At 54.2% G+C, this 27,917-nt stretch overlaps 2 protein-coding genes across 3 annotated transcripts; both read right to left on the reverse strand.

Moving 5' to 3' along the window:
- Positions 1–1,082: 1,082 nt before the first annotated feature.
- LOC130258814 (proton-coupled amino acid transporter 1-like) lies at positions 1,083–21,677 on the reverse strand. Of its 2 annotated transcripts, XM_056502520.1 has the most exons (11): positions 21,596–21,677; positions 18,293–18,440; positions 17,481–17,571; positions 16,796–16,884; positions 16,470–16,565; positions 15,661–15,745; positions 13,400–13,618; positions 13,062–13,160; positions 11,467–11,633; positions 6,612–6,781; positions 1,083–3,896 (listed from the first exon to the last, which is right to left on the reverse strand). In XM_056502520.1, the coding sequence occupies exons 2-11, from the start codon at positions 18,433–18,435 to the stop codon at positions 3,628–3,630; spliced, it is 1,428 nt and encodes a 475-aa protein (XP_056358495.1). In that variant the 5' UTR covers positions 18,436–18,440; positions 21,596–21,677; the 3' UTR covers positions 1,083–3,627. The 2 variants fall into 2 exon arrangements, with proteins under 2 accessions (XP_056358495.1, XP_056358494.1); XM_056502519.1 differs by lacking the exon at positions 21,596–21,677 and having other exon boundaries at positions 18,293–18,556.
- An 899-nt stretch (positions 21,678–22,576) lies between these two features.
- Positions 22,577–27,618, reverse strand: GM2A (ganglioside GM2 activator). Its single transcript, XM_056502334.1, has 4 exons — positions 27,249–27,618; positions 25,124–25,276; positions 24,124–24,306; positions 22,577–24,015 (listed from the first exon to the last, which is right to left on the reverse strand). Exons 1-4 carry the CDS (start codon positions 27,363–27,365, stop codon positions 23,860–23,862), a joined length of 609 nt encoding a protein of 202 aa, XP_056358309.1. The 5' UTR covers positions 27,366–27,618; the 3' UTR covers positions 22,577–23,859.
- Positions 27,619–27,917: the final 299 nt, after the last annotated feature.

The raw sequence follows: 27,917 nt of genomic DNA on the forward strand, positions 1-27,917 counted from the left end.
TCATGCACTTCCACAAAACTTTTTCACCAGTTCTGCTCAGCAGAAAGCAGCCTCTGCCTTGATTAGATCTATCTTATCTAGTTGGTTTTATTCTGCTCAGTAAAACCCTCCGAACATCATCCTAAAATAGTGCATTCTGTACTTTGTTTTGAGGACATTTAATTTTGTGGTGTCTCAGCAGCAGGCACCACTTTTGCCCATAAGGAAAACACAAATTGTTCTTCCCAGCAGCAGAAGCAGCACAAATAAGTGATATTTTCCTTCAGCTTTTTTAACTCCCCAGGGTTGCTTTGGCCAGTGGTCACAACACAGGGAAGGGCAAAGGCAACTTGAGATGAAGTTCCTTCCCAGGTTAAGTGACACCTGGGAAGGAACAGCCTCAGCAAAGCCATTTCATGGGATGGGGACAGCCCTGCAATGCTCAGCCCTACAAAAGGATGGCTGTGGATCTCAGCATGGGGACTCTCCAGAGTCAAATACCCTGAAGGACCAGGAGTGCTTGTGCTCAGCTGTCCCTCCTGCCCTGTCATTCAGGTGACCTCAGATCCACAGTCCCCATCAGCCTGCAAAAGCCTCCTAGTTTAAGAAAAAAATTCTGCCAGATTTTCTAAAGATGAACTTTTTATAGCACTGATTTCCCAACAGCCCTGCAATGACACACTGCAATGGCATGAATTATTCAGCAGTGAGGAAAAGCTGAGCTGCAGCAGTGCTGGCAGAGTCTCCCAGTGTGGGCTGACTTTTGCTCCTTTGATCTCCAGGGTGGATCAGCAGCAGCTCAGCATCCCCCATCTTTTTTCACATGCCAGGCTCTTTTTTTCAGCTGCAGTCCCACTTTTGGCATAAATAGGGAGATGAGAAACCAAGGCCCAGCTTTGGTGGGGCAGAGAAAAGCCCAGCCCATAAGCTCTGCCCACAACCTACTTGCACAAATGAGGTCAAAAGAAAAAATTTTCAAGGCAGCAAAGCTGGAACGCTTATTTGAAACCCTTGCTAGGAGGGGAAATCATGTGTGCTGTGTGGGGATGCTCCACATCTCCTGCTCACTTCTTTTGGAAGAAAAACCCACACTTCACACCCCAAAGCCTTTACACATAAAAAATAGATCATATTTATTGATTAAAGTAAGATACATGATTCAGGTGCAGCACCAGCTCTGCCTCTGGGCAGCCACCCGTGCTGTACACTGACAATATCCATAGGCACGAGACACGGACGTGACCATTTCTATATTTACACAGATAAGTTTCTTAGTTACTGAGCAGCCTACAATATACAAGTGTCAAGTTTTCGTGTCCATCAAATCCTGTGCCAGCTCCCCCTGGCTCAGCAGAGCCCCTCACACCACATGTGCCATGAGCACATCCGCCCCATCTTCAAACAGCCCTGCTCACCCCAATAAAAGAGAGGAGCTGCAAAACCCATTTAATGCTTCTGTGATATCCCAGCCCCCTTGGAAATGAGGTCTTCACTGCTGCTTGCAAAGTGAGTTTGGATGCCAGGAGCCTCATCAGCAAACCCACTGATGCCCAGTGCCAGGCTGGGGACATGCCTTGGCACACAGCTGTCCCTAAAATGTGGCCAGCTTTCTTAGAGTGCACTAGTAGCAGGGCAAGGGGAAGCATCAGACATCCCCTGCTCCTCACACTCCCTCCTCTGCTTGACAATTCTGACTTAAACCCAACCCCAAGGGCCATGCTGGGGTCAGTACACAGAGATGGACATGAATATTGCACTTGTCCCGCCCATATCATGCCCTGGAGCCCCTTCCCAGCCCTGGGTGCTTCCTCCCTATCCCCATGGTGCCCTCCAGAGGGAGGATTTGAGTTAAAGCTTTGCTCAGCTCCTGACCAAGCGACGGTAGTCATGCCAAAACCTTCCCCAACACAACCCTGGAGGAGACAAAGTGAGCTCCGGGAGATGCAGGGAGCAGAAGAGGAGCTGTAAAGGGACAGTGGCGTGGCACAGCCCCATCCCACACCTGGCCATGGGTCCATGTGACATGTGGCACCCAGAACTGCCAGCAAAGGGACACAGTGCAGAAACAAGCACCACCCAGGGAGAGGCAGGCTGCAGGGACGTGCTCCACACAGCCTTCTCCTCACAGAATCTGGTCAAACACCGAAAATAACCACAACCCTCACCCCCCACCAAAGATTGGAACACAGCCCCACTGGTGCTGTACTCACCCTGCTTATCCAACACCAGCAGCCTTTGCCCACCCCCAGCAAGACATGGGTGCAGTGGAATGAGGGATGAAGGCTCTCCAAAGAGAGCCTTTGGGAGTAATTTGGCAGATGCTGTGTTGGCAGGCAGGAGTCTGGCCTGTCCTGTGGAGGATGCATTTTCTCCCTTGTCTTAAAAAAGTAGAAATCCAGCAGAAAGGCAAGGAAACTATCTAGGGAGGAAGCTGGGCTCTCAGAGAAAGGAAAGCAGCAGTGCCACAGGACCATCCCCACCAGGCATGCACCAGCCACGACAAAAGAAGCAACAGGAGCACAGGGAGAAGTGCCAGGGAGCTGCATCCTACAAGAGGAGAGGAGCTGGGTGGAAGCAGAGGATGCAGAGGGAGTGGAACCAGGAGAGGAACGGTTAAAACCAGAAATATTATGGAGTTTTTGTGTGTGATTTGACATTCAGTATCAGCCTGCAGACGCAGGAGGAGTGTGCCAGGGCCAGCTCAGGCACTGTAAACAAGGTGATGTATTCTTGTGGCGTGTGGGCAGCATGTGGTGACCCCTGGGGACACCCCATCCCACCCAAAGGGAACCAGCTCAGCCCCTTGTTATGGCAGAACCTGTTTGCTCCCCACACGCCTCGGTTCTGTAAAGCTTCTGAAAGCCAAGTTTTGGGTTGTGCGCTGGATGGGGATAAAGAAGTGCCACTACTGAAATCATGGGCCAGGGGTCAGCAAACCCTCCCAGGCCAGGGAGGTGCTATGCCCAGTGCCCAGCTCCAGGGCCTGCTCAGACTTGCTGCTCAAGGCAGCTGGAAACAGAGCTGAAGCACTGCAGGAGCGAGTGCCCACAGCTGGGGATCCCACTGAGAGAGAGTTGTGGGCCCCAGCATGTTCCACACTCCAGGCTCTACCCACTCTCCCCACTAGGCTGAGGTGAGGAGAAAGCTCCACACTCTCTAACCTGAGCTGAGGTTTGCCTGTTGCTGTAAAAATAAAGTGCTCAAGGAAACAAAAAAAAAAAAAAAAAAAAAAAAAAAAAAAATCAAACTGGCACAAAAAAGAGTCCCTGTTCCCTGCCCTGACTGAAGGGACAGGGGAAATATGGAAAGGTTGGGATTTAAAAAAATAATAAAATCAAATCAAATCTACATCCCTGGGATTCCTCACCTCTCAAAGTGCCTATTTACAGAGGAATTGTTTTGCTTTACCACCTGCCCTAAGAGCCCTGAGGGAAGGCACTGCCCCAGCCTGGATCCCACCTTCCAGCTGGAGCCCAGGGCAGGATGCTGCTGCAGCCGGTGGCCGCAGTGCTGGGCAGCCCCGTCCCCTCCCAGCCCAAACCCGCCAGCTTCCCAGGAGGAGGGGGAGGCCGTTCCCAGGAGAGCAGTGCCCCGTGTCCACGCACCCCCAGCTCTGCATCCGCAGGGGCCAGCGGGGCGAGGGGACAGTCACTGCACCAGGACAGTGGTGGCATTCACCACGGTGGCCGCGGGTGCCACCAGCTCCACCAGCGCCTCGTAGGTGCCCACCACGAAGCCCACGAAGCCAAAGAGGCTGATGGCAATGTCCTTGGCAATGACCAGGGGGTGCATGCCTTCGGAGTAGTAGGTGGCAATCTCCAGCAGCGGGGGGAAGATAAGAGCCAGGGCGCTGCTGCTGACAGAGCCCACCAGGGAGATGACGAGGTCCAGGCGCGGGATGAGGATGGCCAGCACGCCTGGAGGGAGAAAGGACACAACATCAGTGCTGCCGAGAGGCTCCTCCCTGTGTCAAAGACAGCAAAACCCCACCCAGGGATGCCACTGAGTCACACTTCTGCCCTCCTCCCTGACAGCAGACAAGGTTGCATATTTTTCCAGCAACTCCTGCTCAAGAAGCAATTAAGCTGTTAAATTAACAACCCTTTTTGTCGCCCTGGGCGCCACCAGAGCGAGCTCCAGGGCTGAGCAGTATTGGGTGCCACTGGCTACCAGCATTCCCGACCCCCCTGTGCGAACCAGCACTCCTGCTCCCCACACCTGGGGAGCCATAAAGCCTCAGAAACCCCATAAAAGCAGGAGAAGAGAAGAAAAAGGCATCTCCCCCCACCCCAAATCACTCCATGTGGTTTGCGTGTGTTTAGAGCTGCTCCAGCAGCAGCACGCCCACAGCACAGCCCGGGGGAGAACATTTGTTAGGTGAAAACTGCAGCCAAGGAAAATCCCCCTGGGAGATTCCTGACAGCTTCAGCTTAGCAGTAGGAGCTCCAGGATATTCCTGCTCCTCCTTCTCCTCCTGCACAGCACCAGGAGAGGACAGAGGGATGTCACCAGAGCTCTGCACAACACAAGAGAACCCTATGCAAGCAGAGTTCAGTGTTTTATCAGTGACTAAGAGAAATAAATTGGTTTATTGCTTTGAAAGCTTTTTTGCTTAGAAACAGAAGACACTTAGAACTATTGCAGGTGCAGCCCCTGTGGAGAAAGAACATCTCAGGGCTTCTTATTGGAGAGATTTGTTCTCTCCCTGGCCATCAGCTACGGGCAAGAGAGGCTGCTGGAGCCTCCCTGAGCCAAAGATCACCCATGGAACTGCAGCAGGAGGAAGGCTTGGGAGATTGACTGTGCCACCATTACAACACTGCTGTCATCTGGATAAGCCTAGAGATAAACCATCCCTTCACCAAGGGAAACAGCAACAAAGGTCCTGAGCCAGTTTATCCTGGTGCTCAGCCCTGAGCAGAGCCAAAGGAGTGCTCTGCCAGGTGACTGCTGCAAGCAGCCTCTGAGGACAGCAGAGCAGCTCCTCTCCAACAGCATCCTCAGCCCACCCCACACTGCTCTTTGGATTCAAAAGTAAACAAGATTATTAACTCCCCTCTAAAACAAGCAGATTTGAAGCACCAGCTGCAGTCCTCAGCCTCCGGGGAAACGGTCTAATTTCTGCAGGTATTAATTCAAAGGGGTTTTAAGCATGCTGGTTTTGAAGTTTAAGCTTGAAAGACACCCATGCACCAGACTGCATCCTCTCTTTGAGAGCCAAAGCCCTGGTGGGAGCTTGTTGTGCGGCCACACAATCATCCAATGAATATTCATGCAACCCCCCTAAATGCTTTTATCCTCAGCAGGAGCCACAGGGATCCTTTTCAGGGAAGGGTGAGGGGAGAAGGTACAAAGGAACCTGCATCCTTCCACCAACACCTCTGCTGCTTCCCTACCCCCAAATAGGAGGGTACAGCCACTGCAGATGCCTAAAGCCATCCCATCTCTCCAAGTCTTCACTTCTATGGCTTGCTCATAGTTGGTGAGCCCAGCACCCTCCAGGAGAGGCTCCAACCCCACAGGCAAGTTCCAAGTTCACCCACAGCACGAGGGTGGCCAGAGCATATCACCCAGCAAGCAGGATTTAATCCCTGCACCCTCTGACGACATCAGGAACTCCGCACAGAGGAGATGAGCTTTGCCCACATCTGTTAATGCAGCACTTCTGGCCTTTGATTAGTGACAGCCAAAAACAGCAGCACCCTGCTCTCAGCTAGCTCCACCACCCCTGAGTTAGCACCAGCCTCCTTTCAAACCCAAACCAAAGCCAGCTGGGACATAGGGCCAGGTCCCTGATGTTCAGTTCTGGTGCATCAGCAGCATCAAGCCATGGAGCAAAGCTCCATTTCAGCAGGGGACGCCAGGGAGCTCAGTCAAGCATCTCAGCTGTGCTGACAACAGCAAGCATTTAGTCTTCAGGAATCAAAGCCAGCCAAAATCAGATACCACCTGATTTCACTCCACACCTTTCCCAAAGGTCCACCAGGCTTGAGCCAGGAGCCTGTTCCACCAACACCTCACTACAGCCATCACACATCATGAAGGGAGGGGACCCTGTGGGCTGCTCCAGGCACACCTGCCCAGTAGCACATTCTGCACTGAAGCACACCAGGGCCCTGGTCATGGGTCACCTACCCCTGTCAGTGTTCTCCTGCTGTGCTCTGCGCTGCAATGAGTATGTGGGTACAAGAACACCCCATCCCTCACAGACAGTGACTCCTTTGCAGTCATGTGCCCATTACACAGGCACGAGGAGCCTGCCTGCACACAGAAAACAGCCTCTGGGCTGGGCTGCCCTGGCACTGAACTCTGTGCTGGGTGCTTCATGCAAGCCCTGCTGGGACTAGACATCCCGCAAAATTGCCATCCCCAGGCCTGAGGCTCCATGGGGATCTGCCACTTCTAAACAATGCAGTTTACTACTCCTCCACTGAGAAGACTGGCCCCATACAGAGGCTGCTGCTCCTTGGAGGCCACTTGATGCACTGGTTTGTATTAGCCAGGCCTAGGAACTGCCAGCTGTGAGGGACTGAGCAGCAGGGCCGGAGGTGCTGGGGCGAGGGGTGAAGGCTCAGTGGGAAGGAGGTGCCACAGCCTTATAGAGAAAGTCAGACAAGGTGGTTGGTACTCACAGGTTACACAGACCAGGGCTGTCCTGAGGAGCAGGTTGACCAGCCAGCCCCAGCGCTCCGACACCCTGGCCACCAGGGGAGGGATGATGATCTCGGCAGGCACGTAGAACTGCACGGCGTAGGTGAAGAAAATCCCAAAGGAGAAGAGCAGCTTGACAGCTTGGTACAGCCTGCAAAGGACAAGGACACAATGAGACAGGCTCTTGCTCCAGCCCCTGCAACATCAACAGCAGAGAGCAGAAGGGGAATGCTCTGCAAGGACTTTTGTGAGCCAGGGGTCTTAACTCCTGAACACTCTTGGAAAATTAGGGGTAATGCATTTAATTCACAAGGACCTTTATTGAGCAAGAGACAGCAAAGACATGTATCAGCTGCAGTCATGATTGCACATTCCAGCTACTGCTTGGCTTCTGAGGAGGGGGAAGAGGATGGCACTGCTGGGATAAGTCTGAGCTTCCATGCTGAGTGAACATGACAACATTCCAAAAAAGAGCATCTATTTTTGGAATGCTGCATGATACATGTTTGTGGGGAAGGGAGTTACAAGAGCAGTTTGGGCTGAGCAGGAGGAAAGCAGAGTGCAGACAGGCTGTGAACAGCACCTTGGTCACAGCCCAAGTCAAATCTCACCAAGTACCACATCCTGCAGTGATACAGTGTGGCTGCAGGAGAGTCTATCACAGGTAACCAAAGGCACCTCTCAGCCCCTTCTCTGCCCTCAGCTTCACAGCAGCAAAAAAAGCCTCTCCAAAAGAGAAGCAATCTCTCATATAGCCCTAACCCTTCCTCAACTCAAGACACACTAACCAAGCAGGAAACATGGGTCCTGGCTATACCACTTGGGTAAATATGGGGTGAATCCAATCTGAGGAATGTATCTGGCTCCTGCCTTCCCTCTACCTTCTTTGTGCTTATGCCCTTCTGTATGCTGGGTCTTAGCATCCACCTTCTACAACAACCCTAAATCAGAGAAATCCAAGTATTCCTATGCAAGACAGCTGTGAACACTAGTGGCAGAGTCTGGCAGAGTCAAACCACAGATGGAGTTAGAGATCACCTAAGTGAATGGAATGTTATACAAGTCTATGGGATCAGACCAGATGTATTCAAGGTTGCAGCCAACAGGAGCTTGAAGCCACCTTGTCATCTTCAAAAGAGCAGGGTGCTCAGGGAGAGGTGCTGCTGCCTTGGGAGAAGAATAATATCCACTTTCAAGAAGGATGAGGCTAATCAGCCTCACCTCAATTCTCATCAGTGACCTAGATGAGCTTTCAGTGACTCAGAGCCCATTCTCAGCAAATTCCAAGCAAAATCAAATTGGAGGAAATGGCTGACACAGCTTGGAGCAACAACATGAGCAACATAGGCAAAGTTCAAGTGCAAACACAAATTCCCACACATGACAAGGGCTAGGGCCAGGAGAACATCTTGGTGGGCAGCAGACAGAACATGAGCCAGTAGCAAGACCCTACAGTGATGAAGGTGAATCACAAAGCAGGCTGTGTTAGCAAAAGCACAGCCAGGAGGTTAAGAATAGGGATCAAGAGATTATTTTCTTGTTTGGGGCTTGTGCATCTTGAGTATTGTATCCAGCCCTGATACTCCCAGGACAGAACACTGACTTACTCTGCAGAGTAAGTGATGGTTGGGGCTGGAGCATGATGTATAAAAAGAGGCTGCAAGCCCTGGGCTCATTCAGCATGATGAGAAGGTTAAAAGGGGATATTACTGCCTTCAGCTGCCTAATAGGAGGGGATGGAGGAGAGAGTAACAGGCTCTTGGAGTTGCATGCAGAAGAACCAGGTGCAGTGGGACAGAGTTGCATCTCCAAAGGATGGTTAAAGGCCAAAAGAAGGGCCTGGATTGGTAGGGAATCACTGTCCCTACTGATACTCAACATTTAAGCTGGACCCTCTATGAGAAGGTGAGAGGACCCAGTGATCCCATAGTGTCCTCTCCAACCTGAATTATCCTGAGGTTCCAGATGCAAACTGAACACAAAGTTATCTACAGAGTCCAGAGTGCACCCGTGCAGCCACATGTGTGCACACGAGCCTTGAGCCACCAACCCACAGCCGCCATATCTTATCACTGTATTCCCAATAAAGTGATTCTATAGAAGGCATAAAGTGCTCCAGGGCAATCCATGATGAATAGTTGTTACTAAAAAAAAAGTACAGAAGAAGGCTGTGTACCTGTCCTGCACAGGTCAGGAAGCAGGACAAGATCAAAGGGCATTTTAAATACCAAGAAGAGGAAGAATTCAAAGCATTACCCTTGATCCACAGAAAACACGGGTCCATGCAGGGCCTTGGAGAGGCACTCTGTCAACCACAGCAACGCCTGCATCAGCCAGACTGCCACGCCAGGCCATCCCAAAAGGCTGCAAGAAGTGAAATACCCTTCTGGGACCGTAAGCTCTGTCATTACCTACCTTCAACTGGCCACATGCAACCCAACAGCTTCCCCTCACTATAGCATTTCTTCACCCTTCAGATGGTGCTGTGAGGCAACCCTTCCTAGGAGGCAAGGAGGGATTTCTGCACAGCAACACCATATTTTGGACACTGTGGTCAGACCTGGGAACTAGGAACTGACACACTCCTCATTTGAGGAAGCTGTGGTTTCAGAGAAATGAGTCTGGAAAAGTCCTTAGTCACCCTGTAACTCAACAATTAATGAAATATTCACTAAATCTGCTCCAGAGACCTCCAGGCAATGGCTACAGTTAAGGCAGGCTGCAGCACCTCTACCACAATCCTTGCCTTGTCTCCCAAGCTGCAGGCAAACCCCATGACTTCTCACCCACATCCCCTATGACCTGGGCAAGGCAGGATGGACAACACATGCTCATTTCAAGAGCAAGTCTTCACCCAACACCTGTGATTTAATCCACAGGAGCTCTAGTGAAAACTTTATCTCATGTATCACAGCCCTTACTTGAGATAACCCATTTCCAAGTCCAACATCCATGGCCAAGAGGCAACATGTACAAACATCAAAGTGTCCTGTGTGCTGAGTGACAAGGACCACAACACACCTTCCCTGCAGCTGCCCTGCCATGAGCCCAGGCTTCCCCAGACACTGCTTCCAAAGGGCAATTCTCTTCTCCCTATCCAAAACCCCATGGTTACTTTTAGAAAAGTAGTTTACTTTAAGAAAAGACAGAAGATGTGGATACTCCTAGAAAAATGGATTTGCACTCTTCTCTCTGTAGCCTGCCCTTTCATAGTAATCCCATTCTAAGGACCTGTTCTAAAGGAATGTCATTCTCCAGGGCAAACAGAGGTAAGATTCCCTGCAGAAGCCCCGTTGCAGCATTTCAGGTCAGCAGATGTCATTGCAGGCTGTGGCATGCAGAGCCCAAACCTGGACATGACCTGCTTTCCACCTTCAGGAGAAATAGCAGCATCTCAACCCCTTCACATCGTACTTCAGTTTACTGAGCAGAAGGGATTCACACCTCCTGTGCTTGGCATGGTGGAATTCAGACCTCCCCACAACACATGCACATCTTTCCATCAGCCCCATCCCTCCTCACTAAGAGCAAGGGCCTGGCAGAGCTCCCAACCCCTGCAGGGGACAAGACAAAGCTCTTGGCAGGAGCAGGATCCTCTATCACACCACCACCCAGTAGCGTAGTCACTACAGACCCAGCATGAATGAACATCCATGCACTCAAACTGAAAAGAAACCCACACAGCAATAATTAAAGCAAAACCAGGCTCTATTTTTGTCAAATCTTTGCTGTCTCCAGAGTCCCAGCTACACAGCTCTACAAGGACAGCATGTGGAAGCCCCAGTGACTCAAACTTGAGTCCTGCCCAAATTTACTCCAACAGCGAGACAGTGAGTCATAGTGCAGGGTGCTGGTTGCTACGAGGAGCAGAGAGGATGGGCTGAAGTGGAGGACAGGCACTCCCAGCTCCAGGTCTCACCCTGGTCTCCTGCAGGATTTAAAGCCAGCAGAGACCATCAAAGAGAACTGCTTACATGTCTCCTGTGAATGAATATGGAGCCATGACACTGAGCAGCCCCCCATCCCCAGAGACAGAGCAGCACACAGCTTGGGCAGCTGCCGCAGCAGCCACCAGCCCCGGAAAGAGGAGAAATAACCCCTCCAGGCAGGCAGGCATGGGGTCAGGCCACAGGGCTCCAGACAGAAACTAGAGCATCTCAAGAGGCTTCACCAGATCCCAAAGAACAGACAGGTTTGGAGGCTGCTGCAGAGCTCAGCCCCCACAGAAGGAAGGGGTATCCTCATGGCACCAATGCTCACAGGCAAAGCACTGGCTCAAGATCAGCCACATCCAGGCACAATGTAAAGCCAAAAAGTGGGAGTCTGAGTTCCAGGGCTGCAAACAAAAAACACAACCCACACATGAAGATGTCACATCTCACTCCCTCTGGGAGCTCCCAGCTTTGGGTTGTTTTTTCACGTGCTACATTTGAGGAAGAGAAATGGGTTTTGCACAATTCAGTGATGTTCTGGTATGCCTACATGGGGGCTGTGTTCAACATCTGCTAGCCACAGCACTGCTGAGCCCAAAAAGATGCCACAAGGCTCCAAGAAAAAGGCAAAAGCTGCACCTACCCAGGCAGGGACCACCAGGGACCCTGATGAAGCAGCCTGAGCTCCAAGACCAGGCTCAGACTCTACAGCAACAAGCCTCTTCCAGCCCATGCATCTGACAGTCCTTGTCAAACTCCTTGAAGTTTGCCTATGGCACAGTTTCTCAAGCTTCCTCATGCTCACCCAGATTAGTTCCCAAAAGGAGTGAGGTCCCCCTCTCCCACCTGCCTGTCTGGGCCCCTCATTCCTCATCACCCAGCCCCTCCACTGCCCAGAACTCACCAGCAGTTGGGCAGGTTGAGTGTTATGCTGGCCTGGATGTCTGCCCCGAAGCGCAGGTAGCCCAGGACGCTCAGGCTGATGTACAGGATGGTGACAATGGTCATCCCCACATAGAGGATGACTGGGAACTGCCGGGGCTTCTTCATCTTGTTTTCCAGAGGCAGCACCTGGGAGAAAAGGAGGAGGAAGATGACAGAGCAGCAGGTTGCCTGTTCCTCTATACCACTTAGCCCCAAAAAGCAGGAAGGGCAGCCCCCATGGCTGAGTACAGCTATCTATGCCAGGGGATGGGATAGTTCCACATGGAACTTGGAGAATCCAGCTGAAAAAAAAACTGTATTGGATAGCCAATTTCTGTGCTCCCATTGGAAACCTTCACACTTGGCACAGCAAGTCTCTAACAGATCACTCACACCCTTGTCTTAAAGAAGGGAGCTGCTCCCTGCCCTTGGCAGGAGCTGTGCCCAGCACTGGGTCTTGGGGCAATGCCAACCACCCCATACCTAGGGTGCATTACACTCTGCACACTGAAACAGCTCAACCATGCCCACTGTTTTACACTGTCATATTTTCCCCAGTAAACCTGGGAAAGACCAAGACACACTCTCCACTGCTATCAAGTTTGTCTCCTCTGTTATCAAGATTTCAATTAGGCAGGACAATAAAAAGATTCTCTCACAATAAAAATTCTCTCACCTCTATACTCCTAACACTAAATATAAGCCTTCAGCAAACAATTTTATAGCTGTACTTGAGTGGTGTTGATTTCAAGAAGAGACACAGTAGCAGATCTGGTGAGGAGGCAGGAGAGGAAAAACTTTTATTTGCTTCTTCACCTCCAAGTCATGCAAGGAAGTGAGCATTTGTCCCTCAGTAATAGCAAGAGCTCTCTCTCCAGGGCACAGCATTCAGTAAATACTCCTCCTGTAACGGATTTGGCCCTCTCCAGCCCTGTGTTTACACAGGCAGCTTTTATTAAGAGATGAAAACATTTTTTCCTCCTTTGAAGGGAGCTCCCGGAAACAACCCACAACATCTTAGAGAGTCATTAAGCTCTCCACCCACCCACCCAGTTTTTTTCACAGACACAGTTGGTCTATTTACAGCATCTTGCATGAGAGGCCCATTTGCATGGGCAGGCTGAGGCCACGTGGCTGCCAAAGGGAGATCTCGGTGCCTCTACAGCAGGGTGGGAAGGGAAGGATCACATCTTTTCATGCCATACTTTTTGGCCTCCCATTTAGGCAACTTCAGGATGCAGACTGGTAGCAAGACTCAGGACAAATCCTCATCTGCAGGTCAGCCAGCAGAGCTCAAGGGCAAAGGCTGGTGTGATTCCTGATCTTCTGCCAGATAAAGCCACCTCTAAACCTTCTGAGGTTGGAGCATGTGCTCCTCTAGCCTCAGATGGAAGTACCAGAGTTTGACCCAGGAGATAGCCTGGAGCTAAAGCTAACAGCATCATCCAGAGCTTGGGCTATTGTCAGAGAAATTCAGCTGCAACTGCAGCTGCAAAGCAGAGCAGGTGCTGCAGCAAGTCCGAGCAGGGCTGAGCCTCCTGTGCAGCAGCCCCACTGCCACACACCCAGACTTACCACGCCAATGCCTTCAAAAGCAAAGATTGCAGTGCCAAAGAACAGGGGGTAGGTCTTCCAGGCTGCTGCTAGAGGCAGGTTTCTGGGATCAGGAATGTCCTGGAAAAAAGCCCATGCAGAGTTCAGACAAAGGGAGGATGGGGAAGACCTGGCCTGTTCCCATCACTCCCTGTCACAGCCTCATGCTGCAGGAATAGCCCTGCAGAGCAGAGGGAACCATCATGCACACAGGAACAAGCAGTACCCCACAGGACCCAAATACCCTGTTGCCAAGCTCCCTCCACCTGCCAAAACAGGAGACAGCACAGGAACGAGAGAGGGGAGCCATACACACATACCCTGACAATGTACTGGTAGATCACAACAAGGCTGACAAGCATGGCCACGTTGGCCAGCATGGAGAAGATGGACAGGACCTTGAGGTTCTGGATAAATGTGAGCAGCACCACGAAAGGCAGGATGGAAAGTATGTACAGGCGGGAGTCCATGGTGGGGGTCATCACCACTGTCCTGTTTGAGCTGCAGTCATTGGTGGTCCCATTTGCAGCAGACACAACCTGGGGAAGCACAGGAAGCCCTGGTGAATGCCCATTACACAGGTGTAAAAGACCAGGTGGGTCAGAGCTCACTTCAAACAGAGCCAGATGATTAAAATCAAACCAACACGTGTTTTCAGATAGTTCTGAAGCAAATCCCTGTTATCTTGAAGGGGGCAGAGGTGGGACTGGCTATGGCACCTGAGCCAGGACAGCAAATCCTGCCCAAGCCCAGGTTCACTGAGGAGACAGGCACACAAGAGGGCAGAGAGCACAGGCTGCATGTTTGTACTGCCTATGAGGTCAGTTGAGAAGAGAGGAAAGAGGCACTGAGTGCTATTTCCAAAGGTCCTTTTCCTGTTGTTGCACCTCCAAATGTTATCTAAGTCACACAGTCCTTCAGCTACCCAGTGCCACATTCACATGTCAGAACACCTGGAAACTACTGCTGGTCCCCAAGTTCACTTTCTTTATGACAAATCATCCTTTCCTTGGGGTCTTTCATTCCAAAGGCACTGCAGGCCATGTGCTCACTTCTAGAGGTAGCTCAGGCTCAGGAATCAGGTGGCTAAGCCATCCCTCCCAAGAGCATGGGCTCACTGAATCACCAATACAACCATGACCAAGCTGGTTCAGGTACAAGGTACTGCCCAGTCACTGCAGCAAAGAGCAGCCTGGAAACTGATTTAACCTGCTCCAGAGCAAGTCCTGCCCCAGAGAAGAGGCTGAAGAGCTCTGTGTCAACCAGCATCCTCTGTGAGAGAGGGCAGTGCAGGGCCACACACCCATGGGACAGTGCTGCTCAAGCCCCAGCCTGCCCTGCCTCATCATGGCTTGCTCCAAAGCATTTTCCAAACCAAAGCCCTGCCCAACACAATGGCACCTTGCCCAAGGTACCACCTGCACCATGACTCCCCACATAACATGTTATTTCTCACCACAAAAAGAAACAAGCAACACTCCCCTCTCCCACCCAAAAAAATTCCAAAGCCAAGGGGTTTCCCACCTGTGGCCTAAAAACATGGTGTGTATTTGCAGTTTTTTGCAAATTTCCCTTGAGGGAAAAGCCTTGAGACAGGCTTCACCATTTGGTGAGAGATGCTGAGGAGGCTCACCTTGAAGTGGAGCAGGGGGCTGTTCCCAGGGGTGGGGGCCAGCAGCAGCCTGGCCCCTGCACACACCCTGGTCCCTCCTGCTCTCAGGGCTGGTGGTGTCAGATCACTAGTGTTGACCCATTTACTCCTCCTGCCACCTCACAGTGGGAATCTCCTCCGCTGCTGCTCCAGGAGCGGAGGAAGTCTCACACTGGAGGGACCCCCCTTGCTCCCCAGGAGCCCCCTCTGAAGCTGATGGCCATCACTGAAGAGCTGATGAAGGGCACAGCCATGGTGGCAGCAACCAGATCACTGCTGCAAGAGCAGAGCAGGAGCACATAGGGAAAAAGCTGAGCAGTGCCTGCAAGGCACTGAGCTGGTGGAGGTTTGGAATGGGGAGTCATTATTCCCATTTCTTACAGAACAGAAGCCAGCCAAGCGGTTCAGGGTTTCTGTTTATTTCCTCCTGAGGCCTGGCAGGAAGAAACTCTTTCTCTAAAGATATAATTAAGCTTCAGAGCCACAGGATGAGGAAAGAAACTGGAATGCAAACAGATCCAGAGAATGGAAAAGACAGGTTCACAGCAGGTCCTGGGACCCACACATTACCATCAAACCAATAAACCAATTAACTGGGGGGGACAGGACAGAAAAGGCACAGTCCCTCAGCTTTCATCCCTTTCCTGTTGTTTCCTCACTAAGAATGGTCCTGCTTTTCCTGGGCAACACAGACACCTCCAGCACCTCTGCAAAATCACAGAGATTCTCAGGAAAACCTGCTCTGTTTGAACAGGAAAATCAACCCTCCAAAGTATCTGGGCAGACTCATGGACTTTTCTGAGCAGCATACCCTACAGAAACCAGACCTTTGGTGGAAAACAGGGCACAGGACATGGGAGCTAAGAACAACCCAAGCACCTTCATACCCTCTCACCTCCCCCCAGCTCATGATGGAGGTGTAAGTCCAACCTGTTTTAGATTGTCCGCCAGAAAGACAAAGTACACGCAGCAGAAACCCAGCTGAGTGATGATCAGGAAAAGTCCCACTACACGCCTGGAAAGCAAAAGAACATTTGTCACCCTGATCATACAGAAACAAGAGCCCACTTGGGCTGCTTTGGGTTGCTCTTGCACAATGCAGCAATACTGCTCTACCCAAGGAAGGGATGTACAGGTCAGAGCACACCTAGCTCACTTCTCTGTGATCAGGAGAGAGGACCTCCTCTCCACCCAACCCCACAGATTTCAGGCTCTCCAGTCTCCCCCTCCTATCCCTTCCACATGGTCAGGACCAGCCCCAGGAGAAATGCCTCCTTTTTGGGCTTAGCATGTCCAGTCTGCTGCTGAATTGTCAGAGCTGGAGACAACACCTCCTGGACCCAGGAAGAGGTGAATGCCCCCATCCCCTGATGTGCAATGATCTGTGTGATGTAATGTGGGACAGAGCAGGAAGCAGCCACTGGACTTGTTCCATGTCTAGCAAGATGGGCCAGCACTGCAAGACCCTATCACCCTTTCGTTATGCTGTGGAGACTTAGTCATCCCACGCATTTAGTACAAGTCACATCTAGCTGGAGACAGTACTGGATCAAAGACATCAAGGGTTCAAAGTGTTACTCTCTGAAGGACACTGAGCACTCAGAGCAGGTGAGCCAACAGCATTTTATGTCACTTGTGCTTATCTGCTGACACAGCTCAGTGACCAGAGGCTCTTCTGTCCCAGCTGCAGCACATGCTGGGCTCAAAGACAAGTCCCTGCCTGGGGCAGGGAGCAGTACCTTCCCCAGATGGCATGTGTCCTCAGGCAGGCACTGGGAGTTGCCTCCAGCCCGTACATCACAGCACCTCCATAGTCCACAAACTGCTTCTGGAACCTGTCCAGAGAAGGGAGAAGGGTCATCACATCAGCTTTGTCTGCTAGTTCCCTAGGCAAATAGTGACATTAAAAGGAAAACAGTTCCTGTGGAGAAGAAGAGCAGCTCCCAGCTGAGGCTTTGGCTTCGGCAACCTGCTATTTAGTGGCTTCAGAAAAACCCCAAAGCTTTTTGGGCAAGAGGGAAGAACTGTAGGAGCTGCAGGGCCGAGAAGGGGAGTTGCTTCTTACCTGTTGCAGAAGTGATGGGCGCATTTCACCAGGATGCCCATGCAGTGCACAGCCACGACTCCCATCACCAGCAGGCTCAGAGGACCCAGCTGCAGGGAAGACAGGGGGAAGGCTGCACTCTGATGGTCAAAGGCAGAGCTGCACAGTACTTTCTACTTCCAAACAGAACTCCACAAGCTGGGTGAGTGCAAACACTGCTGGAGGCTGAACCAGAGCTCTGGTGCAGCTCCCAGGAACCAAAACCCTTCAGGACCTAGTAGCCTGACAGAGCCACAAGCTTGGCAGAAATTATGCAAAAGAAGCAAGCTGGGGCAGTTTGGGTGTAGCAAAGCACTTCCAGGATTGTCTTCCAAACTATCTTGCACATCCCTACTATGGAGGTGATGAAGAGGTCATGGCCTGGACACAGCGTCCTGCCTGACCCCGGCAGAGAAACCACAGGCCCAGCTCACACACTGACCTCTCCCATACCAGGCAGCAACAGTGCAGGAGCAGCAGGAACAGTCTCAGCAGCGAAACAAAGCCACAGAGCTTGGGGTGAAAACGTGCAAGTCACCAAACACTGAGAGGTGTCGGGGCAGGGACTCAAGCCCTGACACCTCAAACACTGGCTATGTGAGCTGCCCAGTGCCCCGGGGTCACTCTGCCCCACAGGCTCCTGCACAGCAGGGCTGAGCTGCCTTACCAGGATGCCAGCATTCTTCACAGCCAGAGGCAGCCCCAGTAGCCCTGTCCCAATATTCCCCTTCAGCAGATGGATCAGGGTCTGGTACCACCTGAGGGAAAGCAGAGGCAGAGGTCACTGTCAGCAGGTGCCCACACCCAGACCATACACAGCTTATCCTGTTAAGGGTCCACAGCTGCTCTAAACTGCTACAGGGAATGCATGGAGGTCATAATCCTGTCCCCTGAACCCAGCTCAGCCAACTGGGACCAAACTAGGTGTGAAAGCAAAGACTGAACCAACAGATTTTGGGTGGGTATTTGCAAAAGCCAGCAAAAGTACAGCCCAGCACCAAGGAGCTGCACAAGGAATGTCTCTGACTTGAAGGGCACAGGACATTGAAGGGATCAGTCTCTGCCAGGCAAAGACAGCATCCTCTGCACACCTGGGCACGAGGAAGCCCCCTTTTTCCTCCAAGAAAATGGCTGTAAAGTGCCCAGACATCTTCTGAATCTGGGCATGCTGTTTGCTTGCCAGAGCTCCTCATTGAACTAAGGCGGAGTGGGAAAATATTGGGAAAAGCATCAATCACTGTTCACTGCCAGCAAGCTCAGCTTCACCAGAGAGCAAAGAGCAACACTGGGGCAGCTGCTCGCTTGGTGCCAGCACCCCACAGATGCGGGATCACAGCTCTGCCCTCATTACCCTCATGAGAACTCCCCATAAAACCACAGCTTCACCACCCTCTAGCAAAGTCAGCAGGCAGCAGGGAGCCACCATGACCTCCTCCACCCTCCGTGCCAGGCCAGCCCAGGAAAGAGGGAATCACTCACGTTGTGCCATTGGTCTCCCCGAAGCGCTGGTAGGACTCGGGGTGGGCGAAGCCATTCATGCCGTCGGGAGGGCTCCCGTCGGGTGTGACATCTGTGGAACTGTAGTCATTGTAGTCCTCGCTGCGCAGGCGCCGGGTGGACATGGTCCCTGTGGGGGCAGCGGCATTAGGGGTGCCCAGCTCAACAGCCCCATTCTCAGGCTCCTTGGGGTGAGCCATTGTGCAGAGAGACCGGCTCGCACTGCCAGAGCAAGGTCTCCTCCAGGGCTTTTATACAGCCACCTGCTCCCGCCCAAGCAATCAGAGAGCTGGCATGTCCTAAGGTCAAAGGTGCACAGCACATTCCCACTGGCTCTTCCCTCAGGCTCGTGCCCATGTTTTGGGCACACCCAAACAGAATGGGGTCAGGATCCTGCAGGCAGAGCCTGCATGTGACCCACTTCATGTCAGGCAAGTGAGCTGCATGTCTCTGCTCTAAGGGTGGTGAATGTGACACCACAGGCAGTGGGGCAGGAGGGGACGTGCTGGCACTGTGTCCCCTACTCTGGCACTCGGGACTAGGGCTGTCAGGTGGATGGGCCAGGAAAGTGTAACTGTTTTTAACTCACACACAGTGTGCTGCAAGGGAACAGCTTGCTCTTGCCAGGGAAGGGAAAATTTCCTAACTTCTCTTTTTTTTCCCCCTTTTTCTTTTCTTTTTTTTTTCCCCTTATTGAAGAATTTTTATTGAAAAGAATTTTTACGAAAGTTTATTATAGTCCCTCAGAGAGAAGCACAGACCATGTGCTGACAGCAAACCACCTGCCCTGAAGGTTTCACAGCCAAGGAGGTGCCTGTGGGAAAAAGGGGCTTCCCAGGATGAGGCACCTGCCCAGCCTGGAGCTCTTGCGCCAGCAGAAACTCCAACAGTGTCCAGCAAGCCAGGAGCACCAGCACAAGCCTCACCAAAGACACACACCTCATGCCTTTGTCTGGAAAACAGCTGGTTCAATTCCCACGCATGCCACACCCAGCATCCTGAACATCCACTGGGAAGGAGCACCAGAGGCAGGGAAATTATGTGTAAGGCTCTTGCGCCACAGCCTGGTGACCCAGTCCCTGCCCCACGGCTCCTCTGGGCTGTCATGCCCCAGGCACCACACCTGCCCCAGCAGTTCTGGTGCTCCCCATCCCACCACCCAGCACTGGTAAAGAACTAGGAGCAAGAGGAAGCAGCAGAGAAATGTTACTACTGCAAAAAACTGTCTCGTTTCCTGCCAGAACTCTTCATGCACCCCCCAAGTCACGAGAGTGACTCCCAGATGCAGCCTCAGCACAGAGCAGCACATCTGGATGTGCAGGGAATGCTCAGCTGCTTCACCTCCAGAGCACCCAGGCATTCTCCAGTGCACCACTCTGCCAAACTGGCTGCTACATGGAAAACAAGCCAAGAGCTGCAACCACTGGGAGGGTCCAGCCTGGCAATAAGGGTAGCAGGGAGCAAGGGTTTTTCCTCACGTCTGGATGCTCCAGACCCTAGCTGCTCTGGAGCAGTTATCCAGGCCACAACAGCAGCGCTGTATTTCCTGTGGCACCAGGCACCACCAGCAGCAGGAAGCAGTAGTGTGTCCTATGGAATACCAGGCTCTGGAGCAGCAGTGAGGCTCACTGGCTGGCTGGCAGGCACTCCAGAGCCAAAGGCAGCACATGCATCACTCCTGCCCAGCCTCCTCCCTCGCAGCTGGGACATGTAACCGTGTCCAGAACCGGCTCCGCCGCAGGCAGGGCGATCTGGCGAGGCAGGGACCGGGAAGAGCGGCAGCAGGAGTTTACACAAGGAAAGCGTTAGAAGCTATTTGTCATCAGTGACAGGCCCAAGGGGCAGGACAGAAACCTGGGAGGCTCTGCCAAGCACTATGGGCTGGCAGAGGGCAAGGAGAGTGGGCAGAGATCGGGCATGGTACCCACCCCAAAGATGGCCCACACAGCAACCAAAGTACCCAACAGCAGTGACTTCGAGATAAACACAACATGCTGACATCACTCTGCCTGATCGCTCCCTCTAGATTTCTTTTTCCCTTTCAAGCAGGCCTGTCTGCTTTCTGCTTTGAAAAGCCAGAGAATACATTCATCATAACTTGCCTGCCTTGTGTCTGGATTAAAGGTTGCGTAGCAGCAGGGAGTGAGCACTCTGCTCTCCTGCAATCAACAAGAAAAAGCTACAAAACTTGTCTCATCCACACGACAAATCAAAGCAAAACTCCCCTACGCCATTTCCTCATCATTGGAAACAGCAAAGGCAGGAACATCTACATTTGGTTTCCACTTCAAACCCAACTCCTCATCCACTTTCATGTGCTTTTTTTGCCACCCACACACAGAAGCAATTTCATCCTATTATGAAAGCTGGGGGGGTAGTGACAGCAATTTGTTCCTTACAGTGACAGCCCCATGCCAGAAGTCAAAAGCCAGATGTGAGTTGCTGCTGACCCTGACAGCTCTCCCCAGCTGAGCTGAGGCTGTGTGTAGATCAGGAAATCTTCCAAAAAAGTGAGCCTCACAGAAAAACTCATGCTTCCCACCATGCATGTTGAAACCTTCATTTCCAAATGCTCTTGTCCCTGTGCTATGCAGTGCTCCCACCACTCCAGAGAACACCCAGATTAGCTTTTCCAATGTTTCACAGAATGGCCTGGCTCCCACAGCCCGGCTTCTCCCTACAGGAAGGCTGCTGAGCACAAACCCCACCATTCTCCACAGCTCCCACCCCAGCCAGGCTGTGCTGCCCAGCTCCCCTTGTCCCTCCACAGAGCAGCACAGCTGAAGCCTGCAGAGTGTGGGGCTCCCTGTCCTCTCCCAGGGCCACACAGCATCCCGCACCCTTCCCAGCGCCTCCCATCCGGCGCTGTGCCCCCTACTCCGCACGGCACACCCGGACACTCCGAGAGGAGCCCCATGTGGGGCCAGCCTTCATGCAGGGCACCGCCAGCACGGCCCGGAACACCCACGTCAGCCCCCAGCACCCCAGGGGCCCCCAGCACCCCTGTCAGCTGCCAGGACCCCCAGACCCTGAGCACCCGCCCATGCACAAGTGCTGCCAAGGAGGCCCTGGAGCCCCGAGCCTTGTCAGAGCGCTCAAATTGCCCCGAGCACCCACGCGGACGGCGGCACTGCCGGGACCCCGCGCACCCACCGCGTCCCGCGGGTCTCTGTGCCCGCCGCGGGCTGACAGGCAGCTGGCAGCGCCCACCCGCAGCCCCCCGATCCCCGTGTGCCCCCGCTGGCTGTCCCGGTCCCGGTGCCGGTGCCAGTCCCGGTGCCGCACCTCTCCGCCGCCCCGCACCGCCCGGCCCCGCCGGGCCGCTCGCTCGGCCGCGCCGTCACGTGACCGCGCCTCAGCTGAGCGCGGCGCGCGCGCGCGGGGAGCGCTGAGGGCGAGGGGCGGGGCCAGGAGGGCCAGGAGGGGCGGGGCTGGGGCGGTGGCGCCCCCTGGCGGCGGGCGGGCGAGGTGCGCTGGGCGAGCCCGCGGCCCCGTGTGGGGAAAGGCGGGAGGGCCCAGCCGGGAACGGGGCCGGGAACGGGGCCGGGCTGGGAACGGGAACGGGCAGTGCTCTGGGGCACGAGTGCCGCGGGGGAGCTGAGCTTGTCCGGCCTGGAGGAGGCTCCGGGGTGGTTTTATCACTCCCTGAAAGGAGGGTGAGGCCAGGCGGCGTAGGGCGCTGTTCCCAGGCAACCAGCGGCATTACTGGAGGACATGGTGTTAAACTGCTCCAGGTTGGACGTTAGGAAGACTTTCTTCACAGAGAGAGTGATTAGGCTTTGGAATGGGCTGCCCAGGGAGATGGTGGAGTCACCATTGCTGCAGGTGTTTAAACAAAGACTGGACTCAGCACCAGCACCACGGTGGTGCTCAGTCGCGGTTGGACTCACAGAGTGAGACCATGATCACCAACATCTTCCACTAATTGATTCTGTGATCCTCCGCACCAGGGCTGCTCCTTGGGGCATGGCCTGCAGAGCCACGCAGGTGTCAGGGTTATAGAAGGTCACCAGGATGAGCCACACCCTCAAAGATCCCCCAGCATGGGCTGTGGCCCAGTGTCCCCACATCACAAATCAGTGCTGGCAGATCCCTGACCCTCGCTGGCCTTGGGGCTGCTCAGCTCCACTGGCCACAGCACCCTCCACCACTGCCTCCACCCCATCATCTCCACTTCCCCCAGCTCACACTCACATCCACTCTCTTCCCAGTGAAATAAATGTCACCTCTAGGTCACCCCCAGAAACAAGAGGCACCAGCTCCACATCCTGATAAAAAGATTTATTAAGAACCTGCAGAACCTGCCCAAAAGGAGGTTGCTGCCCTGGCACTGAAGGGGAGCAAGGGTAGAGGATTAGTGCTTCTCCTAAAGCCACAGGGTGAAACAAAGCAAGTGGAGGGCACAGAAAGGCAGCGGGAGCACATCTGTGTGGTGGAGGAACACCCACAGCAGTTAAGGCATATAAAGTGCTTGTAGAAGACCAGCCCTATCGAGGGGCTAAATAACACAAGCAGGCAGGGACAGCAAGGGATGTGGGTGGTTGGTGGCACCTGGCACAGATGTGATGACAGGCTCACACCCTGCCCAAAGCTGCAGCAAGAAGGATGCTGCCTGCTCCCATGACAGTCCCCAGCCACCGCCAGGATGCCCCCAGATAGGATCTGGGCTGTTGTTCTTCATGGTCTTCCCCCAGGTATCCCATAGTCAGGATGCTGCTCTTGGGTGCTTCTGCCAGCACAGGGGAAGGACAGTCCCAAGTGCAGCATCCTGCCTCAGCTCACTCCCACAGAAAAAATGAGATGAGTGGAAGATGAGCCATGCTGTGCCCCAGCAGCTCATCACAGCTTTTTGTCCCCTCTGGACCAAGCACAGCCATCAACCAGCAACCTCTTCTGCTGCTGGGAGCATCACCAGTGGGAATGTCCATGTGGGGCTCAGGTGGTTTCCATCCTCTTGTGTTCCTGATGTTTGCCACAGGAGGGCATGGGGAGGTGCCTTCACAGGTGCCTCGTGCCACCAAGCTGGTTCCCCGTGCAGGACAGGGATGCAGCAACAGGAGATTCAGAGCTGCTGTGTGGAGTCAGGTCTCCTGCAGCCACTTTGGGGACACTTCTGCAAAACAGCCCCATGCTCTGGCCAGAAATGGAAGCAGGGACACCCTCTGTAACTAGTGCAGAATCCCTCCACTCCCAAACACTCCCTCACCCCACAGACTGCTCCAAGAAATACTGCTTTTCCCTGGAATGTTTTTGTCTAAACTCACCCTGATAGGATTAAAGAAAAAAAAAAAAACTGGATAAAAAATTAACAACCCCAGGTCATGCTGGAGTTAGGCACCAAGGCCACCCTGTCCATGCAGGAGACAGCCTGGTCATGGGTTTGGGAACAGCAGAACAGCCAAAGGGGCCTCTCTGGGTGTAGCAGGGGAGGAGGCGCTGGGGATGGAGGGGACAAGGTCTGCCTCCTCCTGACATCAGGAGGGATAGACCTCAAAGGGATGAGTTGGGACAGGATGGGGTGCAACTGGATGGGATGGGAGTGCAGCTCCTCAATGGGAGTGCAGGGAGAAGGCCAGTTTGACGCAGCTGAGCTCCTCCCCGCCATTGCTGACCACCACCCGGACACGGTAGTTGCCGTTGGTCATCCAGGAAGGGAGTTCCACATCGGGCACATCAAAATCGCTGGCTGGCAGGGAGTAGGAGCCCTGTGGAGAGAGGGGAGATAGGCAAGAGGTCAAGCCCAGCCCAGCCCAGCACCAAAGGGCACAGTGGCAGACTGGCACTGCCAGCGTCAGCGCGGGGCCCGGCCGTACCGCTTTGAAGGGGCAGTGGCAGGGGATGCCGTAGGTCAGCAGGGGCTCCGGGCAGGGCGTGCCGGGTGGGATGAGCTCATCGAGAATGCTGCAGACGTCGTTGTAGGTGCAGCTGCCCAGCTGATCAATGCAGGGCAGCTGGATCCAGAGGTCTCCCAGTGCCTTCTCTACCACCAGCACTGCCTGGAGGGAAGGTGTTCAGTGTCAGCACAACCAGCAGGGCACCCACAGCTCCTCACCAGCCAACTCCCTCAGCTTCTGATCATGCAATCTTTGGGATGTTCATGAGGCCACTGAACACCCTTCTGCCTCTCCCTCCTGCTTTCAGTTCCCCTCAACCTGCAGTTTCTTTTCCTCCAACCTCAGTTTGACCCCTTAAGGTAACACCCCCAACACCTCACATCCCTACCTCCTTCCCCTCTCCTGTGTTTGTCCTGAAACAGGGTGCTCCCATCCTGCACCTCTGGCTCTACACTCCCACTTGCCCCACAGTCCCAAACAGACTCCATAGCATTGCTCAAGACAACCTATGCACACTGGACAAGAGACATGTTCTGTCTCATTCCAAAAAACTTCCCAAAAAGTGGTGCAGGGCAGCTGGCAAGGCACAAGGCTCCCAGAGTAGTGCCGTGGCATGTCCTTGGAGGGATCAGCCAAGTTGGCTGTTGAAAAACAAGTGGTGCTCCTCCAGGAGCATCCACAGCATGGGTTTCACTTCCTCCTGGAGCTATTATACCCCCAGGGCATGAGACAACTCAGGTGGTTTCTGTCCTAGGGACAAGGTTGGGAGGCTCTTGCTGAATTGCTGCTGTCTGCTCCATGACAGGTCTCCTCATGCCCACTGTCCTATTCTGGCTTACAGAGCCCAGTGTGCTCAGCCCTGTACCTCTCTCCCCAAGGACTGCTCATTCCTGTACCCAGTGACAGACATTTCCCAGCTGCCAGTGGTTTGGGGAATCTCTGCTCTCCCTAACCACACAGAAGCACATCTGGCACTCACCTTCAGAGGGGAACCCATGGTCTTGCCACTCTTGACAGCTGCGCTGACACGCAGGCTCCCCGGAATGCTGATGGGGTCGGGTGCCACAGAGAGGCTCTGCAGCACCACAGGGTCCCTCTTGTCACCACAGTTCTCCCAGGCAAAGCCACCAACCTGCAGCACCGAGGGACAGGAGGAGTTAGAGGTAGGGCAAGTCTTGCTTTGTTTTTGCAGGTTTTTCCAGAGCTGCACCTCTGACCCCTGCCAACATCTGCTCACAAAGAGCCAGAAAATGACCTTCAGCCCCTTCAAATGCCAGTTTTTGAACTCCCAGCTCTCCAAGAGGACATTGCAGAAACCCTCTGTCTGTGTGCCTCCACATGTACTTTGCACCCAGAGAGGATTACCAGGCAGCAATTTCCAAACTTGCCTCAGCTCTGCCTCCAAACACTTCACATGTGACCAAGGCAAAATGCATCCTTCATGCCAATGGAACCAAGCAAGGTGTGTGGGGACAGGTCAGAGCAATCTGGGACCAGGTTGCTGCACTGTCAAGGGGGTTGCTGGACTGGGGTGTGGAGGATCCCCTTGGAGGGGCTGTGGGGGTGGCACAGCCTCCCACCTAATCCAGGGCCAGCCCTGCTGTTATGAGCCCTCATCCACCAGCTCCAGCCACATGGTTCCACATAGGAGCAGGAATCACACTCAGGGACCAGATGAGCCAGGCTCATCCTCTGCCTGATACACCCCAGGGGCCTGATCCTGATCTACAAATGAGTACAAATCCTGATCCAGAGTACAAATGAGCCAGGGAAGCAGCTTTGCCCTATGGAATAATGAAAATCCACATGTGAGGAGATGTCATCTGAGTGAGGGACATCATTTATGTGTTCTGTCTGAGTTAATAGTCATGATGAGACATCTCCCCTGTTTCTTACAAGTCCCACCAACCTTTCCAGCCACCACCAATAAAGATACTCCGATTCAAAGATGGAGGGATAGCAGCACTTATCTGCAACAGCCACCTCTGAGCCTGCCAGAGGCAAGTGGCAAGGAGAACAGCCCCAGCTCCCTCCCGGAGCAGGTTTGGCTGGAGCATCCAGTGTCCCCATGGCATGACGTGGGGCTCTCCCTGCCTGCTCGCAGCCGCAGAACCGGTGGAGGCTGTATTGCCTGGTGCCACATGGCAGCCCCAGCGGGCACGGCGCAGCCCACGCAGCTGAGCAGCCCATCCCACCATCCCGTTCTCCCGCCGGGAGCAGCCCGGGGTAGGACACAGGGCTCAGGACAAGCCGGGACAAGGGTACGCTGCACCTCGACACCGAGAGCTGGGAGCCCCCAGCCCGAGAGTCTGCAGGCAAAGAGGTTCCAGCGAGCTGAGCATCAGTGTGCGGCTGCAGACTGCTGCCCGCCGAGCCCCCTCCAGCCTTCCCAACCGGTTCTCCCCTCCCTCGGGCAAGCGCCGCTTTCCTGGAAAATAAATTGCGATATTTCCCTCCACACCGCGTGAGAGTTACACGTGGTAATCGCCTGTGTCTTAATCAGCGCGTGTTAATGAGCCCGGCCCAGCACTCCGTGGGAATAGGGAAGAAGAACCTGGGCTGGAATGGACTAATGGAGCAGCAAAATGAGAGCCGGGAGACGATCAGCCGAAGGAGGAGGCGCTGGGTTTCTGCATTGAGAAGTGTTTGTAAACACTGGATCCCTTCTGCTCCGAGCTGCCCCCAACCTCCAGCACTGCTCCCCAGCGCGGGGGCTGCTGCTGATCCACGGACCCCGCTCCCCTGCCCAACCACAAACATGCACCAGCGACCTGCCACCCTGACGGGATAAAAAATGCTTCTTGTCTCCTGCAATCCCAGCGGGATGACGGAGTGCTCCCCCTCTCCGTCCGGCCGAGTTCCCACGGCTGCCCCCCTCCCTGCCCAGGATGTGGGATGCGGGGTGCGGGATGTGGGGTGCAGGGTGCGGAATGCGGGGTCTGGGATGCGGAGAGCGGGATGCGGCGTGCGGGATGTGGGGTGCGAGATGCGGGGTGCGGAATGCGGGGTGCAGGATGCGGGGTGTGGGGTGCGGAATGCGGGGTGCGGGATGCAGGGTCCGGGATGCAGGTGCAGGGTCCGGGGTATGCGGGGCCCCTCCTCACCTTGCTGAGCCGCCGGGCCCCGCTGCGCTCCACCAGCAGCTGCGGCTGCGGCCCGGCGAGCGCGGCCGGGACGAGCTGCAGCGCGCACAGCGCCAGCGCCAGCCCCGCGCACAGCATCCTCCGGGAATGCTCCGGGAACGCTCTGGGATGGGTCCGGGGAGCTGCTGCGAGCGGTGGAGAGACGAACGGAGGGCAGGGCCTCGGTGGCACCGGGCTGGCAGCGGCCGGTCTATGAAGCCCCGAGCAGAGGGGATGAGCCCTCTCTCCGAGCCCGGCCCACCTCCCGATTCCCCTCCCTCCCCCGAGGACGCTCACATTTTCCCTTCCCCTTTTGCTTTCTTTCTTTTTTTTTTTTTTTTTTTTTCGTTTCTCCTCCCTTCCCCGGTTTCTCTGCCAAGCGCAGGACTGGACTCGCAGGGATGCTGGGACGGGAAGCGCAGCTTTCCCAAGCTCCCAGAGCCAGCACTTGGAGCGGGGGGGCGGGAGCTGCACCCGCCACCCCGGGGCACACACATCACCCGGCTCCGATGGGGGAAGCACGACCATCTCCCCACCAACCCCCCTCCACCCAGGGCTGCAGCTCTCCTCACATCCCGCTCGGGGGTGCCCCGGCTGTGCGAGGGTCGGTACCCTCTGGTCAGTAGCCGGGACCCCCACGCTCCCCCCGTG

This window comes from Oenanthe melanoleuca, chromosome 13 (genome assembly GCF_029582105.1).
Source record: "Oenanthe melanoleuca isolate GR-GAL-2019-014 chromosome 13, OMel1.0, whole genome shotgun sequence".
Classification (NCBI taxonomy): Eukaryota; Metazoa; Chordata; class Aves; order Passeriformes; family Muscicapidae; genus Oenanthe; species Oenanthe melanoleuca.

Excerpts from the sequence above, each read along its gene's own strand:
- GM2A (XM_056502334.1), bottom strand. The coding sequence starts at position 27,365 with ATGCTGTGCGCGGGGCTGGCGCTGGCGCTGTGCGCGCTGCAGCTCGTC. Across the intron at positions 24,307-25,123 it reads CCATGGGTTCCCCTCTGAAG|GCAGTGCTGGTGGTAGAGAA; the intron begins GTGAGTGCCAGA and ends CCTTCCCTCCAG. Across the intron at positions 24,016-24,123 it reads GCCACTGCCCCTTCAAAGCG|GGCTCCTACTCCCTGCCAGC; the intron begins GTACGGCCGGGC and ends CTCTCTCCACAG.
- LOC130258814 (XM_056502519.1), bottom strand. The coding sequence starts at position 18,510 with ATGGCTCACCCCAAGGAGCCTGAGAATGGGGCTGTTGAGCTGGGCACC. Across the intron at positions 17,572-18,292 it reads GGGGAGACCAATGGCACAAC|GTGGTACCAGACCCTGATCC; the intron begins GTGAGTGATTCC and ends GCTTTCCCTCAG. Across the intron at positions 11,634-13,061 it reads CTTTTGAAGGCATTGGCGTG|GTGCTGCCTCTGGAAAACAA; the intron begins GTAAGTCTGGGT and ends CTTTTCTCCCAG.